This window comes from Odocoileus virginianus, chromosome 18 (genome assembly GCF_023699985.2).
Source record: "Odocoileus virginianus isolate 20LAN1187 ecotype Illinois chromosome 18, Ovbor_1.2, whole genome shotgun sequence".
Classification (NCBI taxonomy): domain Eukaryota; kingdom Metazoa; phylum Chordata; class Mammalia; order Artiodactyla; family Cervidae; genus Odocoileus; species Odocoileus virginianus.
In genome coordinates this window covers 57374389-57390909 of record NC_069691.1, presented here as the reverse complement: position 1 = coordinate 57390909, position 16521 = coordinate 57374389, and the positions used below count along the sequence as shown (strand labels likewise).

General features: G+C 44.9%; 1 protein-coding gene across 2 annotated transcripts in view; it reads left to right on the top strand.

The window, feature by feature from the left end:
- The first annotated feature begins 1513 nt into the window (after positions 1–1513).
- The window catches only part of MTAP (methylthioadenosine phosphorylase), a 41389-nt gene continuing 26381 nt past the window's right edge, over positions 1514–16521 (top strand). Inside the window, exons 1-4 of one of the 2 annotated variants that reach the window (XM_070480743.1) lie at positions 1514–1729; positions 12268–12284; positions 13385–13471; positions 14615–14673. In XM_070480743.1, coding sequence (XP_070336844.1) covers positions 1705–1729; positions 12268–12284; positions 13385–13471; positions 14615–14673 — 188 coding nt within the window. In that variant the 5' untranslated portion in view covers positions 1514–1704. The remainder of the gene's footprint in view (positions 1730–12267; positions 12285–13384; positions 13472–14614; positions 14674–16521) is intronic. The other variant, XM_020908951.2, reaches the window with a different exon arrangement.

Here is a 16521-nt window from a genome sequence, read left to right as displayed (position 1 = left end):
CTTAAGTGATTGGGAAAATACTTAAAGAATATTTTGTCACAGGTGAAAAGTATATGAAATTCAAATTTAAGTGTCCATAAGGTTATACTGGAATACAGCCAGGCTCATTCAATTAGATATTGTCTGTGTTTTTTAACTTCACACACAAGGTTTGCAGACCTCTTACCTAAGGGCTGTAACTGTGTTTTGTTTCTTATTGATAAGGGTTCAAACTCTGCTGGTAGTTCTCTTACATCAAAGCACCTAAGTTGGTCAAGATCCCCTAACTGTGAAGAAGCACCATATAACCCAAGGTCTGTGTCCCTGCAACGGTTCCCCTCTGAATAGTGGGCTATCAACAGGACAATCAGCAGACAAGCTCCTGGGAAACCACATTCAGGAGGAACTCCCAGCCTCCTGCCCTTTCAAAGGAGCACTCCAGTCTTCCACTTGGCCATTTCATTTTGTAATTTAAAAGAATCAGAAGAAAACTTTACAGTGCAAGAAAATTTAAATCTTGAGCAAATAATGAGTGAAAATTTTTACTGTTTTAAGTAAACAGGATATGGGAAGCACCCAGTGATGTCTGAATGAAATTATACTTGTGTGGGGTTTCAGCGTTTTACTGCTGTAGGGAAAAAAGGAAGTTCACCCCTCCACAGGCATTCTCCCACCCCCAGAGTAAAATCTTTGCAACATTTCTATCAGAACATCACTGTCACCCTGCATCTTGTTGAAGAAAATTCAATCCATCCAGGGAGTTTAAGTTGGATTATCCCAATGGAGGGCTGGTGCAACGTGGCGGGGTCGGGGAGCGGCGGGGGAGGGGTGTGCCCAACTAGTGTTGAGTGATGAAAACAGAAATCCGGATTCCGAATGTAGTTGAATCGGACTTTGATCGGAGTGGTTAGGGTTGAAGTTGGCCCTGGCCCTGTGGACCCAGTCTGGAAGTTAAGGGATGTTTTATCCTCTGGAAAACCTGCCCCAGAGCCAGAGTCTGCAGGTCAGAAAGGTTATCATCATCCAGCAGCACATTACTCTGTTGATTTTCTTTCTGTCATCCCAGAGTCTTGGGCCAACCCCACCCCTGCTCTGTCTCCAAAGACTTAACAGAAAGGAGCAAACCCCCGGTTGCGTCGCGGGGATGAGACGAGTCAACCGCACCCCGCCCCGCATTCACAGCTGGAGGCAGCCTCAGTGAAGAGCCCGTCCCCTCATCGCCACGATTCTCCCTCCCCCCGAGAACTTCTGGAACAAGATGGGCCTGGCTCTACAGATGAGGCCGAGCTGGCCGCGGATACGAGACGGAGCCAGAAGCGCTGCTCTTCCTTGTCGGGTTCTTGCGAAAGTTAACCGAGCCGATGAAAATGCAAAAACACAAAGTCTGGAACAGCATAAGCTGTCAATCAACGGTCACCATTATTATCACTATCGTGAACCCGTTAGCTACAACTCGGGGTGGGGGCGGGGGGGGGCGGAAATCAACGTAGAACCGAAAAGGCCTGCAAAAGAGGGGGGAGGCGGGCATCTGGAGTTGAGGGGGGCGGGGGAGAGCCCACGCCAGCAGCCAATCCAGCTGTCCCCGGGAGGAAGAGGCGGAGCCACCGCCGACCCCGGGACCTCCCTGCTCAGTCCCGCGCCGCGCGCCTGCACCCGCGCAGCTCCTCGGTTCCCCGCCTCCATCCCGAGCGTGGCCGCCGCTCCTTCCTCGCCCGACATGTCCTCATGTGCCACTCCCGCCGCCGTGAAGGTGAGATTGGTCGTCCTGGCCGCTGCGATCCTCCCTGACCCGTTCGCTCTCTCTCCCGTCCGGGAGACAGCGCCGCTGGGCCGAGCGCCTAGCTGGTGCGCCCCCGCCGCGGCGGGGAGGGTCTGCGGCTGTTAAGCCCGGGGCGGCGAGCGAGGGACCGGAAACCACTGCAGAGTTTGCCATTGCCCTGCCTTAGGTCTCAGCTGCTCACGCAGGGCGAAGGCATGCCCTTCGGAGAGGGGCCGCGAAGGTACTGCAAGTACCTTTCTGGGCAGATGGGTCGGGCTGGGGCTGGGTGTGCCACGTGGGTGGGCACCTACAACCCCTGCGGGTCTCCTCCAGCCCTGAGCCCGGCCCGATTTAAACGCTTCCGCTCTCACTTGGCCCTCTGCCCGCGGCCCACGTGGGAAAACTGCCTGCTTGCTCTTTTGCAAGCTTCCGGCTTTTTGTTTGTCTTCTAAACGTAGGCCTTCTCTGCTTTGGCGACTCTTGAGAGTTTCTTACAACACCGAGATGGAGTTTAGGAGTACCGGGCCGCTCCCTCTTTGGAGGCCTCTGGCTTTAAACTGCTTTGTTGTTTAGTCGCTAAGTCGTGTGGGTCTCTTTGGGACCCCATGGACCACCGCAGCCCACCAGGCTCCTCTGTCCGTGGGATTTCCCAGGCAAGAAAACTGGAGTGGGTTGCCATTTCCTTCTCCAGGGGATCTTCCTGACCCAGGAATCAAACCCCCGACTCCTGCTTGGCAGAGAATTCTTACACCATTGAGCCACCAAGGAAGCCCAAACTGCTTTGTGGGCAACCTTGAAAGGTGAAGATCAGTTTCCTTGTACCCTTGGTCCTCAGGGGTCTCCGTATAAGGGATCATTGTGCTGTGGGAGGTTTGACCAGGGAGGGTCCTAGTTCCGAGGTCTGCAAGGAGTTTCCCTGGGGCTTCAAGCCCTTCTTCCTGTTGGTCCTGGGTGGGGAAAGAATGTTGAATTACAATCCACAGAAGGAAATTAATGATCAAAGTTAACATCGCTTTCAGGCCTGACCAGCTAAGAGGTCAGTTAACTTGTCTGGCTTTAGACATTCTTGGCTGATAATATAAGAAGGTCCATGATTCCACGTTTTGTGGAATCGGTTTTCAGTTACCCCTGGAGAAAGCAAATCTGTGGTGAGTGTGTACTCAGCCAGAGTGATTACCTTAGTAGCCCCTTGCAGCTATCAGACACTAGATGAAAAGGGGGTGGGGTGGGCAGCGTTGCAGTCACACTTAAGATACTAAATTCCTTTTTCCATTTTGAAAAGAATCTTGCATTAAACAAGTATTTGTAGACTGCCTCTTCCTTATCAGTCATAGAGAACAAAGCAGAATTTTTATGATGCTCTTTTTCATTTCAGTAATATGGGAACCTTACTGTTGAGTTTGCTGGGACATTAGAATTGTATTGTCTTTTAGCACATGGCTGAAACTTATTCAGTGGTAGCGCTTCCAAGTGAGGGAGCTGAGATTAATTTTGATTATCTTTTTTCCAAAAATTAAATTAGGTTGCAGCTTTCAGTGGGCAAGCAAGAAACTATTGCCTTTCTCTTACAGGAATACACTTAGAGTGACGTTAAAAATAGAGAGGGGTGATATTTAAAACAGTCTCACTTTAACCTCCTTTGGCATTCTCCCTACCACACAGTTTCCCTGTAAAATTAGTGCAGTGCATTTAAGTGCAGAACGGGCACTGTGATTAGAACCCCGATATAAATATTGAATGATGTATATTTGTTCTTAGCCAGCTGCTGAATATAAAATTAATAGGTACAAATAGTGCTGGGCCTGCCTGCTGCTTTCTCTTTGATGTCAGAACAGGTGAAAACTTTGCTGTTGCAATTCCTTCATTCCTACACCATTTCTGCCAGACTGTTGAGGCACCATCCTATATAAAGAACATGAGATGCTAATGTCCTGAGCAAAATAGCTAATGAAAACTGTATCGTAGCCCCAGATCATAAAATGCAGAGCTAGAGTGTTCCTTAAGACCATATAACCACACATACCTCTTTTTTTCAGAGGCCCAGAAAGATCACCTAAAGAGTCCAAAATTACACAGTTGGACCTAGACAGTGATTGAACTGGCGTAAACATTCCACCAGTTAGATGCTGTGAGCCATTTCTGAACTCTGACACGTGTGGTCCCTGTGCCCTGTTTTACTCTGTTGAGAAAGGTCATGCAGCTCTAAGGAAGAGGGGGTATAAAGTATGTCCATAAGCAAGCAGCCTCCCAAGTGCCTCTGGACACTCTCCCACGGAATTAATAGCAGCCATTGTCTGAGACGACCTCAGAGATACCATATCCTACAGCACCAGGCATGGGCAGGTGGCACGCTTAACTACGCAGAGGGTTTGAACCAGTCTTTGCCACTCTAAGGGGCTCCTTTAAGGGGCCATGGCTCCCTTAGGCAGCCGCCCAGCTTTTACTCTGAGAGATTAAAAATCAGTCTTGTTTACATGATTGCTATGACGAGGAGGGGATGTGGTCCCATCATAGTTGGGTAGTGGGCTGTAAACAAAATGGTATTAAGGGGGATGATGGGCAAGTTATGGAGTGTAGACTGTGGAGAACAGGCCTTTGAAGCTCTCCTTTTTGTTGGCTGAGGGTGGATTTTCACACTGAAAGTCCTTGAGTGTCCTTAAAAAACTGGTGGACAACCCACAGACCCGAACTGGAAACCAAATGACAGTGAGCCTTTGTTTTTTGCCTAGAGACCCAGGGACAGGACGGTTCCTCCCTTAGTAGAACTGTCCTGAGCGTTGGTGGACATAAAACAAACACATCTGGGTCACTTCTCCCCACGAAATGTGGTAGCACTCCCCCCAGTCACGGTGACAGCCAGAAATGTCCCTGTGGGTTCCCAGGCACCTCCTAGGAGAGCCTCGATACTTGGTTGGGGACCCCTGAGGCAGAGACCGCCTGGTGAGGAGACGACACCGCCAGGGTTGTATTCTGAGTAGCAGAGAAAGAGATAAGGGGACTGTTGTTGCTGCTTTAAGGAAGGCTTTTTTTATTTTACTTTTGCTGGAGGTGAGACGGTATATAGAAACAGTGACAGATATAAATGCATTATTTCCTTTGATTCTCATAGTTGTATGGATTAAGGAACAACTGGGCTTACCTGGTGGCTAAGAATCTCTGCAATGCAGGAGACCCAGGTTCAATCTCTGGGTTGGGAAGATCCCCTGGAGAAGGGAATGGCAACCCACTCCAGTAGCCTTGCCTGGAAAACTCCATGGACAGAGGAGCATGGCGGGCTATAGTCCATGGTGTCACAAAGAGTCGGACATGACTGACTGACTAACAGTTTGACCCATTAGAATAATACCTTGACTTTGCAAGCAGAGGTGGATTAAATTAAAACCACGTTGTTCTGAATCTGCAGTTATTTTGGATTAGCGCCCCACCCTGAGACCTCAGTTAATGTTAATTACCTGTTCAAAGACCAATTCTCCAAAAACAGTCAAATTCTGCTCAATGTCACTAATCATCAAAGAAATCAAAATCACAATGAGATCACGTCATACCTGTCAAAATGGCTATCATCAAAAAGTCGACAGGACTTCCCTGGTGGCCCAGTGGTTAAGGACCTGCCTGCCAGTGCAGGGGACATGGGTTCGATCCCTGGTTTGGGAAGATTCCACATGTGCAGCAGCTGAGTGCCTGCACCACAGCTGCTGAGCCTTCATACCTAGAGCCCATGCTCCCCAGCAAGAGAAGCTACTGTGGTGAAAGCCCACGGACTACAGGGAAAAGTCGTAGGCCCTGCTCACTGCAACTGGAGCAAAGCCCACGTGCATCAATGCAGACTCACACAGCCAAAAATAAAGAAAGGGTCTACAAGTAACATGTTGATGGGAGCATCCTAAGTGCTCATCAACAGATGAACGGATAAAGAAGTGGCGTGTGTATATATATGCACAGTAGAATACTAGCCATAAAAAATGAAATTTTGCCATTTGCAACAGTGTTGATGGACCTAAGAAGTATTAGGCTTAGTGAAATCACTCAGAGAAAGACAAATACTCTTTATCACTTGTATGTGGAATCTATGAACAAATGTCTATAACAAAAAAACAGACCCAGAGAACAAGCTCGTGGTTACCAGTGGGGAGAAGGAAGGGATTGGGGTAAGATAAGGGTATAGAATTAAGAGATACAGACTACTATGTATAAAATTTAAAACCAACAAGGATATACAACACAGGAAAATATAGCCAGTATTTTGTAGTAAGTTTGAATAGAATATCATTACAAAAATTGAATCACTTAGCTGGAACTCCAACACTTTGGTCACCTGATGTGAACAGCCAACTCATTGGAAAAGACCCTGATGCTGGAAAAGACTGAACACAAAAGGAAATGGAGGAGGCAGAGGATGAGATGGTTAGATAGCATCACCAACTCGATGGACATGAATCTGAGCAAACTTCAGGCAATAGTGAAGGACAGGAAAGCCTGGAGTGCTGAAGTCTGTGAGGTCGCAGAGAATCAGGCATGACTTAGCGACTGGGCAACAACAATGTTATACATCTGAAATTAATATTGTAGAATAACTGTACTGCACAAATTTTTAAACAGTCAAATTCTGAGGGATTAGGAGTTAGAACTTCAACATATGGATTTGTAAGACACAGTGGCATTCATAAGCATCACCTACTAGGGTGGCTTACACAGAAGGGCCTGCTGTCAGAGACGGAGCCGCTGGCTCTCACCATGGACCATGTTGCAGGTTCTGGACGGGCTCCCAGACTGAGACATTTGGCCACGCTCCCCATACAGCTGACCTTCCAAGATCAGCAAGACTCTGGCTAGAAGGCCTCCCAGCGAGGTCAGCCCACTAAAAGGCGACTTTTGTCTGCTGCACTCTCAGACCTGCCAGTGGTGATCAAAGCTGAAGGGCTGCAGTGCTCAGGGCAGGGGCTGCCGCCAGCCTGAGCTGTGGCTCTGCCCTCATCGTAGGCTTGAAGAACTCAGAGGCAGCCCATCTCCCTGGCAGCGGCTAGTCTCACCTGCTCAGGGTTATGGTATTTTTGAGAGTGCCTTCATGGAGTTCTAGTTTCCTCCATGTAACATTTCCAGGCTTCAAAGTGGTGATGAGTGGTTCTTGAAACCAAGTGCTGCTTCTGCTGCTAAGTCGCGTCGTGTCCGACTCTGTGCGACCCCATAGACAGCAGCCCACCAGGCTCCCCCGTCCCTGGGATTCTCCAGGCAAGAACACTGGAGTGGGTTGCCATTTCCTTCTCCCGTGCATGAAAGTGAAGTTGCTCAGTCGTGTCCAATTCTTAGCGACCCCATGGACTGCAGCTCACCAGGCTCCTCCGTCCACGGGATTTTCCAGGCACGAGTACTGGAGTGAGTCGCCATTGCCTTCTCCGTGAAACCAAGTGAGGTATGTGAAGTCAGTTGCCGGTACCAGGGCAAGTGCACAGAGAGTAGGGGTTGGCATGAACCCTTCTGGCATCATTGGCAGTAACCATTCTTGCCAGGTAAGCCAACATTTAGATAGAATGCTTTCACAGTCTCAGAAGAAGTCAAGCCCTCCTTTCTTTTTGAAGAGTCTGACTTGGTCTGCAAGTGGAAAAAAAATGTGGGCAGAATCAAGTTAATGTTAAAATCTAGCAGTGGCCTTAAATGACCAGGGGATTCTTATTTCTGAACTTTATCTTGTGTAGTGAAGAAGTCCTGGCTGGGCAGAATTGGCCCAGAAATTCCATCTCAGACCTTGAACACTTCTGAGCATTCTAGGGTTGCTTGGATGCATGCAGTACCTTGCTGCTGCTGCTAAGTCACTTCAGTCATGTCCGACTCTGTGTGATCCCATAGACGGCAGCCCACCAGGCTCCCCGTCCCTGGGATTCTCCAGGCAAGAACACTGGAGTGGGTTGCAGTACCTTGAAGACCTGATAAATATGCATGAGGTCGTGGATGGACTGCCCCTTCCATTGTGAGGTGGTTCACTCAGGCACCCAGAGTTGCATTTCCATGCTTGTTCTGTGACTGTGGTCCAGAACTTGAACCAAGCATCAGTTTCTTCCTAAAACGAAGACAAGTTTCTAATTGTTGCTGTTGTTCAGTGGCAGTCGTGTCCACCTCTGCAACCCCATGGACTGCAGCACACCAAGCTTCCGTGTCCCTTACCATCTCCCAGAGTTTGCCCAAGTTCATGTTCATTGCATCGGTTCTAATAGGGTAGGGTGTTATGGATTCCAGGGTATATTGGGAGGTAATACATCATAGTGGTTGAGTATGAAAACCTGGGTTCCTAGTCCAGCTTTGCTGTTTATAATTTGCTCTTTGGAAAAATTTCTTAATTTTTGTGTTTCTCTTTCCTCTTTTGTAAAGTGGGTATTAACATTATAGGGCCGATTTTACAGGATGACTGTGGAAAGTAAATGAAGTAAGGCCACTGAAGCACTTAGCACAGTGCCTATGGGGTGTAAATGAGAAGACGCAGTTCCTTTATCAAGGCAGATACTGCGTTGACCATTTGAATTTAGAGACTGGAGGGGAATGACAAACACCGTCTCCCGACAACACAAGAGAAGACTCTACACATGGACCACCACATGGTCAACACTGAAATCAGATTGATTATATTCTTTGCAGCCAAAGATGGAGAAACTCTATACAGTCAGCAAAAAACAAGATGGGGAGCTGACTGTGGCTCAGATCATGAACTCCTTCTTGCCAAATTCAGACCGAAATTGAAGAAAGTAGGGAAAACCACTAGACTATTCAGGTATGACCTAAATCAAATGCCTTACGATTATACAGCAGAAGTGACAAATAAATTCAAGGGATTAGATCTGATAGACAGAGTACCTGAAGAACTATGGATGGAGGCTTGTGACATTGTACAGGAGGCAGGAATCAAGACCATCCCCAAGAAAAAGAAATGCAAAAAGGCAAAATGGCTGTCTGAGAAGGCCTTACAAATAGCTGTGACAAGAAGAGAAGCAAAAGGCAAAGGAGAAAAGGAAAGATATACCCATTTGAATGCAGAGTTCCAAAGAATAGCAAGGAGAGATAAGAAAGCCTTCCTCAAGGATCAATGCAAAGAAATAGAGGAAAACAATAGAATGGGAAAGATACAGATTTCTTCAAGAAAATCAGAGATACCAAGGGAACATTTCATGCAAAGATGGGATCGATAAAGGACAGAAATGGTAAGGACCTAACAGAAGCAGAAGATATGAAGAAGAGGTAGGCAAGAATACACAGAAGAACTATACAAAAAAGATCTTCATGACCCAGATAACCATGATAGTGTGATCACTCACCTAGAGCCAGACATCCTGGAATGTGAAGTCAAGTGGGCCTTAGGAAGCATCACTATGAACAAAGCTAGTGGAGGTGATGGAATTCCAGTTGAGCTATTTCAAATACTAAAAGATGATGCTGTGAAAGTGCTGCACTCAATATGCCAGCAAATTTGGAAAACTCAGCAATGGCCACCAGACTGGAAGAGGTCAGTTTTCATTCCAATCCCAAAGAAAGGCAATGTCAAAGAATGCTTGAACTACTGCACAGTTGCACTCATCTCACACGCTAGCAAAGTAATACTAAAAACTCTCCAAGCCAGGCTTCAACAGTATGTGAACTGTGAACTTCCAGATGTTCAAGCTGGATTTAGAAAAGGCAGAGGAACCAGAGATCAGATTGCCAACATCCCCTGGGTCTTTGAAAAAGCAAGAGAGTTCCAGAAAAACATCTACTTTTGCTTTATTGACTATGCCAAAGCCTTTGACTGTGTGGATCACAACAAACTGTAGAAAATTCTGAAAGAGACAGGAATACCAGACCACCTGACCTTCCTCCTGAGAAATCAGTATGCAGGTCAAGAAGCAACAGTTAGAACTGGACATGGAACAACAGACTGGTTCCAAATCAGGAAGGGAGTACGTCAAGGTTGTATATCATCACCCTGCTTATTTAACTTATAAGCAGAGTACCTCATGAGAAATGCTGGGCTGGATGAAGCACAAGCTGGAATCAAGATTGCTGGGAGAAATACCAATAACCTTAGATACGCAGATGACACCACCCTAATGGCAGAAAGCAAAGAAGAACTAAAGAGCCTCTTGATGAAAGTGAAAGAGGAGAGTGAAAAAGTTGGCTTCAAGCTCAACATTCAGAAAACTAAGATTGTGGTATCTGGTCCCATCACTTCATGGCAAAGAGCTGGGGAAACAGTGGCAGACTTTAATTTTGGGGGCTCCAAAATCACTACAGATAGTGACTGCAGCCATGAAATTAAAAGACACTCACTCCTTGGAAGGAAAGTTAAGACCAACATAAACAGCATATTAAAAAGCAGAGACATTCACCAACAAAGATCCATCTAGTCAAAACCATGGTTTTTTCAGTAGTCATGTTTGGATGTCAGAGTTGGACTATAAAGAATGCTGAATGCAGAAGAATTGATGCTTTTGAACTGTGGTGTTGGAGAAGACTCTTGAGAGTCCTTTGAACTGCAAGGATATCCAGCCAGTCAATACTAAAGGAAATCAGTCCTGAATATTCATTGGAAGGGCTAATGCTTAAGCTGACACTCCAATACTTTGGCCACCTGATGCGATTTGAAGAGACCCTGATGTTGGGAAAAGTTGAAGGCAGGAGAAGGGGATGACAGAGGATGAGATGGTTGGATGGCATCACTGACTCAGTGGACATGAGTCTGAGCAAGCTCCGGGAGTTGGTGATGGACAGGGAGGCCTGGCATGCTGCAGTCCATGGGGTCATAAAGAGTCAGAGCGGACATGACTAGACTGAACTGAACTGGGGAATGACAGAATTATGCCACTGGTGCTTGGGAGTTTCATCGCTTAGTTGTACTTTACCGTGGAACCAGCAGGTGGCGACTTTGCCACATATTTTCACTGCGGGCCTCCCTATGCAGCAAGAAAAAGGTGAGTGAGTGAATTCCCTGGTTTGGCTCAGTTGCTACACTTGTTCTGTATCCCTTATAAGATAATGGGTTTTCATAAACCACTGAAGCCATTTTGACTGCACAGGCTCTCCTACAGATAATTCCAGCACTAGAGACCATATCCTGGCCTTTCTGAGTTGTAACAGCTCTTGTTTTCACACCCAGTACTAAAATAAATGAAAAGACGTTTGCTCGTTGGAAGGAAAGCTGTGACCAACCTAGACAGTGTATTAAAAAGCAAAGACATCACTTTGCTGACAAAGGTCTGTATAGTCAAAGCTATAGCTTTTCCAGTAGTCATGTACAGATATGACAGTCCATAAAAGCTTCAAAGAACGGATGCTTTCAAATTATGCTGGAGAAGACTTGAGAGCCCCTTAGACTGCACGGAGATCAAACCAATCAATCCTAAAGGAAATCAACACTAAATACTCACTGGAAGGACTGACACTGATGCTTCAGTACTTTGGCCACCTTATGTGAGGAGCCAACTCGTTGGAAAACACCCTGATGCTGGGAAAGATTGAGGGCAGGAGGAGAAAGGGGTGGCAGAGGATGAGATGGTTGGATGGCATCATCAAGTCAATGGACATGAATTTGAGCAAACTCCAGGAGACAGTGGAGGACAGAGGAGCCTGGTGTGCTGTATAGTTCATGGTGTTACAAATATTTGGACAGGACTTTGCAATCGAACAACAACTAAATCTTGCTCACCAGGGCTGAGCTAATAGCTACCTAGTGCATGGTCACTATGCAGCCAGAGTGGTATGGGCTGAAGCTTGGGGCAGCTGAGGGTGGGCTCCAGGGCACTGAACTTCAGAAAGACCCCAACTGGCCTTACTCAATGCTATGGTGCTGGGCTAGCTTGCCTAAACAGAGAGCGGTTTCACAGCCAAGTTAGGTTTGTTTTGTCTATACGAGTGTGAGTCCATCGTTAAATCCAGAATGGGAGATGCCTTGGCCCAAAGAAACAGCCAAGTCAAAGGGGTAGTATTTTTTTAAAAATTAAAAGAAACCCAAAAAACCACGAAGTTTCCATCTGTAGCAGAATCCCCAAAAGTAGGCTGAGAGTGATTTCAGAGTCATCAACTGAATTTAGCGGTCTAGGTGATGACATGGGCTGGACAGTTCATTACATCCCCTACCCATCCCAGCTATGATCTGTGATGCTTTGGCAGTACATAAAATGATAAAATGGAGATGCCAGCTGGAGGAAGGGTTAGGATTTCATAAAAGTGTGATTTTAAAATTTTCTACTGAACTGGAATGATTTAAACCTACTGACTTAAGTGAATGAACACTTCCATTGATTTGAAAACTGCAGTACTGTACTGGTTAGTCTTTACCTATGATTAACACAGCAGAAAATGTTGAATTGCTATATATTTAACCTATTGTGGTTTCAATAATGTGCCACAAGGTGGCAGCAACCTCCAACCTCAAAAACTGGTTTAGCCACCTGATGTGGGAGTGCTTTCAAAGTACTGTCATATAATCTGATTTTGTAAAAATTTTAAAGCTCTTTGTAAAAATCTTACTCAATTGTGCTTTTTCTTACTGTGCTGATGTCTTTTTCTAGGAAATAGAGCTAGTGAGGTAAGTGTTTTCCCACATATTAGTATAAATCAATTTGTGTAACCCTATCTGAAAATTATTTAATTTGGATATTCAGTTAATTCTTAACTTTGAAAATTTTTTTTCTCAAGGAGCTCTCTTTTGTTGAATAGAAATTTTACTCAAGTGGCAATAGATTTAAAGCTGTTCATTGAAAAAAATGCTCAGGTGACTTTTCTTTAGGTTTCTAGCAATGAGTCATCTCTGTAGCTTATTGCTGACAATTTAATATTTTTCCTTTAGGAAGTATCAGCCCAGGGAAACCTTGCTAATGATTTTAGCTATTTAATTTTTAGTTTACAGTTAATCAGTTATCTCTAATTATAATTGTTATTGTTCATGTGTCTTAATCATCAAATTAGATTAACTCTAGAGGGTAATGTCAGGTTTTTTTAATTCAAATTAATCCCTGAGGATAAGCACAATAAAGTTAATCTCTGGAAAATGCAATATAACACTTAAAAGTAATTTGGGACTACAGGCTTTGAATTACTTATATTTCCATATATATGAATGATAGTTGGATTTCATAAATCTGCATGAGGCTAACTTTAAATGCTTTTCCATATTCCTCTGTGATCCCTTACAGCTCTGACTTTAGTGGCATAGGAAAGAAAATCTCTCATTTCTTTACAAGTGGGGTAATGAGAAATTCTTACCAAATAGAAATACTGTTTTCTATCCTAGTTGTCTTTTGAACATTTATTCCATTACTCATTCAATAAAGATAATAAAATTGGTTAGAAAGTACTTTCTCCAACCATATTTACTTATCTTTATGTTTGGTTTTATAACTTTAAAGTACTTTTCTATGCTAATTTGTTATTCAGATAGTCAGCAAAAATGTGATTTAGCCCAAAAAGGTGACTCATGCTTTAGTTATTTCTCGAATACAGAAGGCTTTCGAATATTTGTTGAATAAATGACGGCTTTTCAGTAATGCTCAGATTTTTAAAAATAATTTAGGGCTTAGCAGGAATGGAGAAGAGCATATAAGTATGGACAAATTAATTTGCTTAAAATAATGAATTTGTTTCTACTGAAAATGATAAGATGTGGTATCTTTTTCTTGTCTCCTTTAGATTGGAGTAATTGGTGGAACAGGCCTAGATGATCCAGAAATCTTAGAGGGAAGAACTGAAAAATATGTGGATACTCCATTTGGCAAGGTATCCAGTTTGTGGAGGCATACTAGCTTTTTTCTTTTTCCTTGCTAGCTTGATTTTTTTAAGTTACAAAAAAATTGTAATTGCTTTTGTCTTGGCAGCTCAGGGCTGCCTGCCCCAGGCGGAGAGGGGCCAGGAGTTGTGCAGCTGAGAAGGTGTCCCTAAGGATGCCTGTACTTGACTACTGAGAACATGGCTTTTAAATACGTACAAATAATGTCTTAGTTATATCCCTAGAAGCCAGATGCTCATTTCACACACAGGAACTGTACCCTCCAGATCAGTGCATTCAAATCAGCTTCTAATTTGGGGCCTGTCAGTCATGCCACAGTCTTTAACAAATGGGAGGAAATATCAAATGGTCTTTTCTTAGTAAACCCTGGCTCAAGGGGGGATTTTCAGGGGGACTGAGAACACAACTGCAGAACTGAATTGGAAGTAAAGCATTCCTCCTTGTCTATTAAGAGGAGGCGGTTTAGTTTTCCCAGACCATGCGTCATCCAGCCAAGGGGAGGGTGTCTGTCTTCTCCTAATTCCATAGGGGTACTTCCAAACATGCGGTTCCTCTGATCCTCCTACAAAGATCCCTGCATCTGGCGATCCCAACCCAAATCCTCCTTTTCAGCCAGGTCCTTAGACTTGATCTCTCATCCTCCCAAGTCCTGCTGTCAGCTCGCTGACATGTTTGCTTAACCTCCTAGGTTCTCAGACCTTTACCTGAGACCTAGTTAACACAGCGAATGGTTCCAGTACTAAGTTCATAAATTCCCTGAGAGTGGCCTCCTACTCCTTTTGCATTTCACTCTCACACCTGTTCTTGAACCTGCCAAATACCCTTGACACATCTGTGTATGATCAGTCTGGCATCAGAGTTCCCAGGGGTGCTTGCTACAAATAGATCTTACTAAGTGGTACCTACCCACGCACCCTTCTCAGTTTTACATGTCTCCGTGCTGGTAGACTGCTCAGTAAGTACTGAGTAAGTTGAACCATCAAATCTAGACTCTTTTACATCTTTAAAATATATCTTCAGACCTCAAGTTTCTATGAATCCTACTGTAGTCGAGCAATTGACATGGCAGCTTTTTTTGGTTGTTCTATGTATTTTCAAATCACTGACTTGTAACCATTTTTCATTATGTGCAGCCTTCTGATGCCTTAGTTTTGGGGAAGATAAAGAATGTTGATTGCGTCCTCCTTGCAAGGTAAGGTATTTCAATCTTTTGAATGTTACTACTAAAGGACAGTTTAACTTAAATTCTGAAAAGAGTATTGATGCAGGTATGAGTTTTTAATGTGTTGGTGGAGCCATAGTATCTGAGTCATCTTTATTGCTTGTGGTTTGGGGGTAGGTTTTACTGACTTTGGAGATTAAAGATCTTGCCCATGCCCCCTTCAGTTCAGTCGCTTAGTCATGTCCTACTCTTTGCGACCCCATGAATCACAGCACACCAGGCCTCCCTGTCCATCACCAACTCCCGGAGTTTACTCAGACTCATGCCCATCGAGTCGGTGATGCCATCCAGCCATCTCATCCTCTGTCATCCCCTTCTCCTCCTGCCCCCAATCCCTCCCAGCGTCAGGGTCTTTTCCAGTGAGTCAACTCTTCTCATGAGGTGGCCAGAGTATTAGAGTTTCAGCTTCAGCATCAGTCCTTCCAATGAATATTCAGGACTGATCTCCTTTAGGATGGACTGGTTGGATCTCCTTGCAGTCCAAGGGACTCTCAAGAGTCTTCTCCCAACACCACAGTTCAAAAGCATCAATTTTTCGGCACTCAGCTTTCTTCACAGTCCAACTCTCACATCCATACATGACCACTGGAAAAACTATAGCCTTGACCAGACGGACCTTTGTTGGCAAAGTAATGTCTCCGCTTTTTAATATGCTGTCTAGGTTGGTCATAACTTTCCTTCCAAGGAGTAAGCGTCTTTTAATTTCATGGCTGCAGTCACCATTTGCAGTGATTTTGGAGCCCAAAAAAATAAAGTCAGCCACTTAGGTTGGGAAAATGCTTAGAAGAATCTAATGACTGATGGCAATGATTTGACTAAACTTGAAGCTCTGCTTTCAGTTCTAGCAGCAAGAGGAAATGTTTTCTTCTGTTCTTTTTTGTCTTTTATCAAGATCAAGAAAAACTGTTTTATTCGTGACCCCTTGTTTAATAATAGTTCTGGATTTTAGGCAGGGGGTTTCAGGTCCCTGAAGTTGAGTACTCTATGGTGTCTATACCCTTGTTCCCTTGACAAGGTTCATACTCTTCCGTAAAGAAAGGAGCAACTAATTTTTCACAGTTAGAAATTAATGAGACTGCATATATTAGCTTTCTATTGCTGCATAACAAATGACCACAGATTTAGAAGCCTAAAACAGCATACATTATCCCACAGTTTCCAAGTAACCAGAGTGTGGCCACAGCTCATCTGTTTCTTCTTCAGGGTCACACAAGGTCACATGGGTATATTTAAGTGCTTGTTCTTATCTGGAGCTCCAGGTCCATGTTCAAGCTCACATAGTAATCGGCAGAACTCAGTTCCTCAGAGTTGAAGGACTGAGGCTGTCACTCCTAGAGGCTGTCCATGTTCCCTGCGTTGGGGCTGTCCCCATGGCCATTTCAGGAGATAGCAACTTGCTTCTGCAAAGCCAGTGGGAGGTCTCTAGTGCATGTTGGAAGGAGGGGCCTGATCATGGGAGTGACTTCCAGCTCCTGTGTGCCGTGTTCTGTGGGTTAGAAGCATCTCAGGTCCACCCGCAGTCAAGAAGGAAGGAATTATTCAGAGTATGAAAATGAAGAGCGCCCTCAGGTCTGTGCCGCACTGCAATTTTGAAACAGAAGTGGCTTTGCTGAAACCAGTAAAGCTAAACTTTAGTTTTAGATGGTCACACAGGGTTGATTTCAGGCAGCCTTCTTGGTAATCTGTGGTCATTGCTCGAGAAACACTCATTTCTTCCAGACTCTTAAGAGAAGGTGGTTGGTGTGGTAGCCCCATGGTGAAGGTTTTCTACTCCTACCAACTGAGTTGAAGTGTGTTGGATTGTGAACCACTCTATGT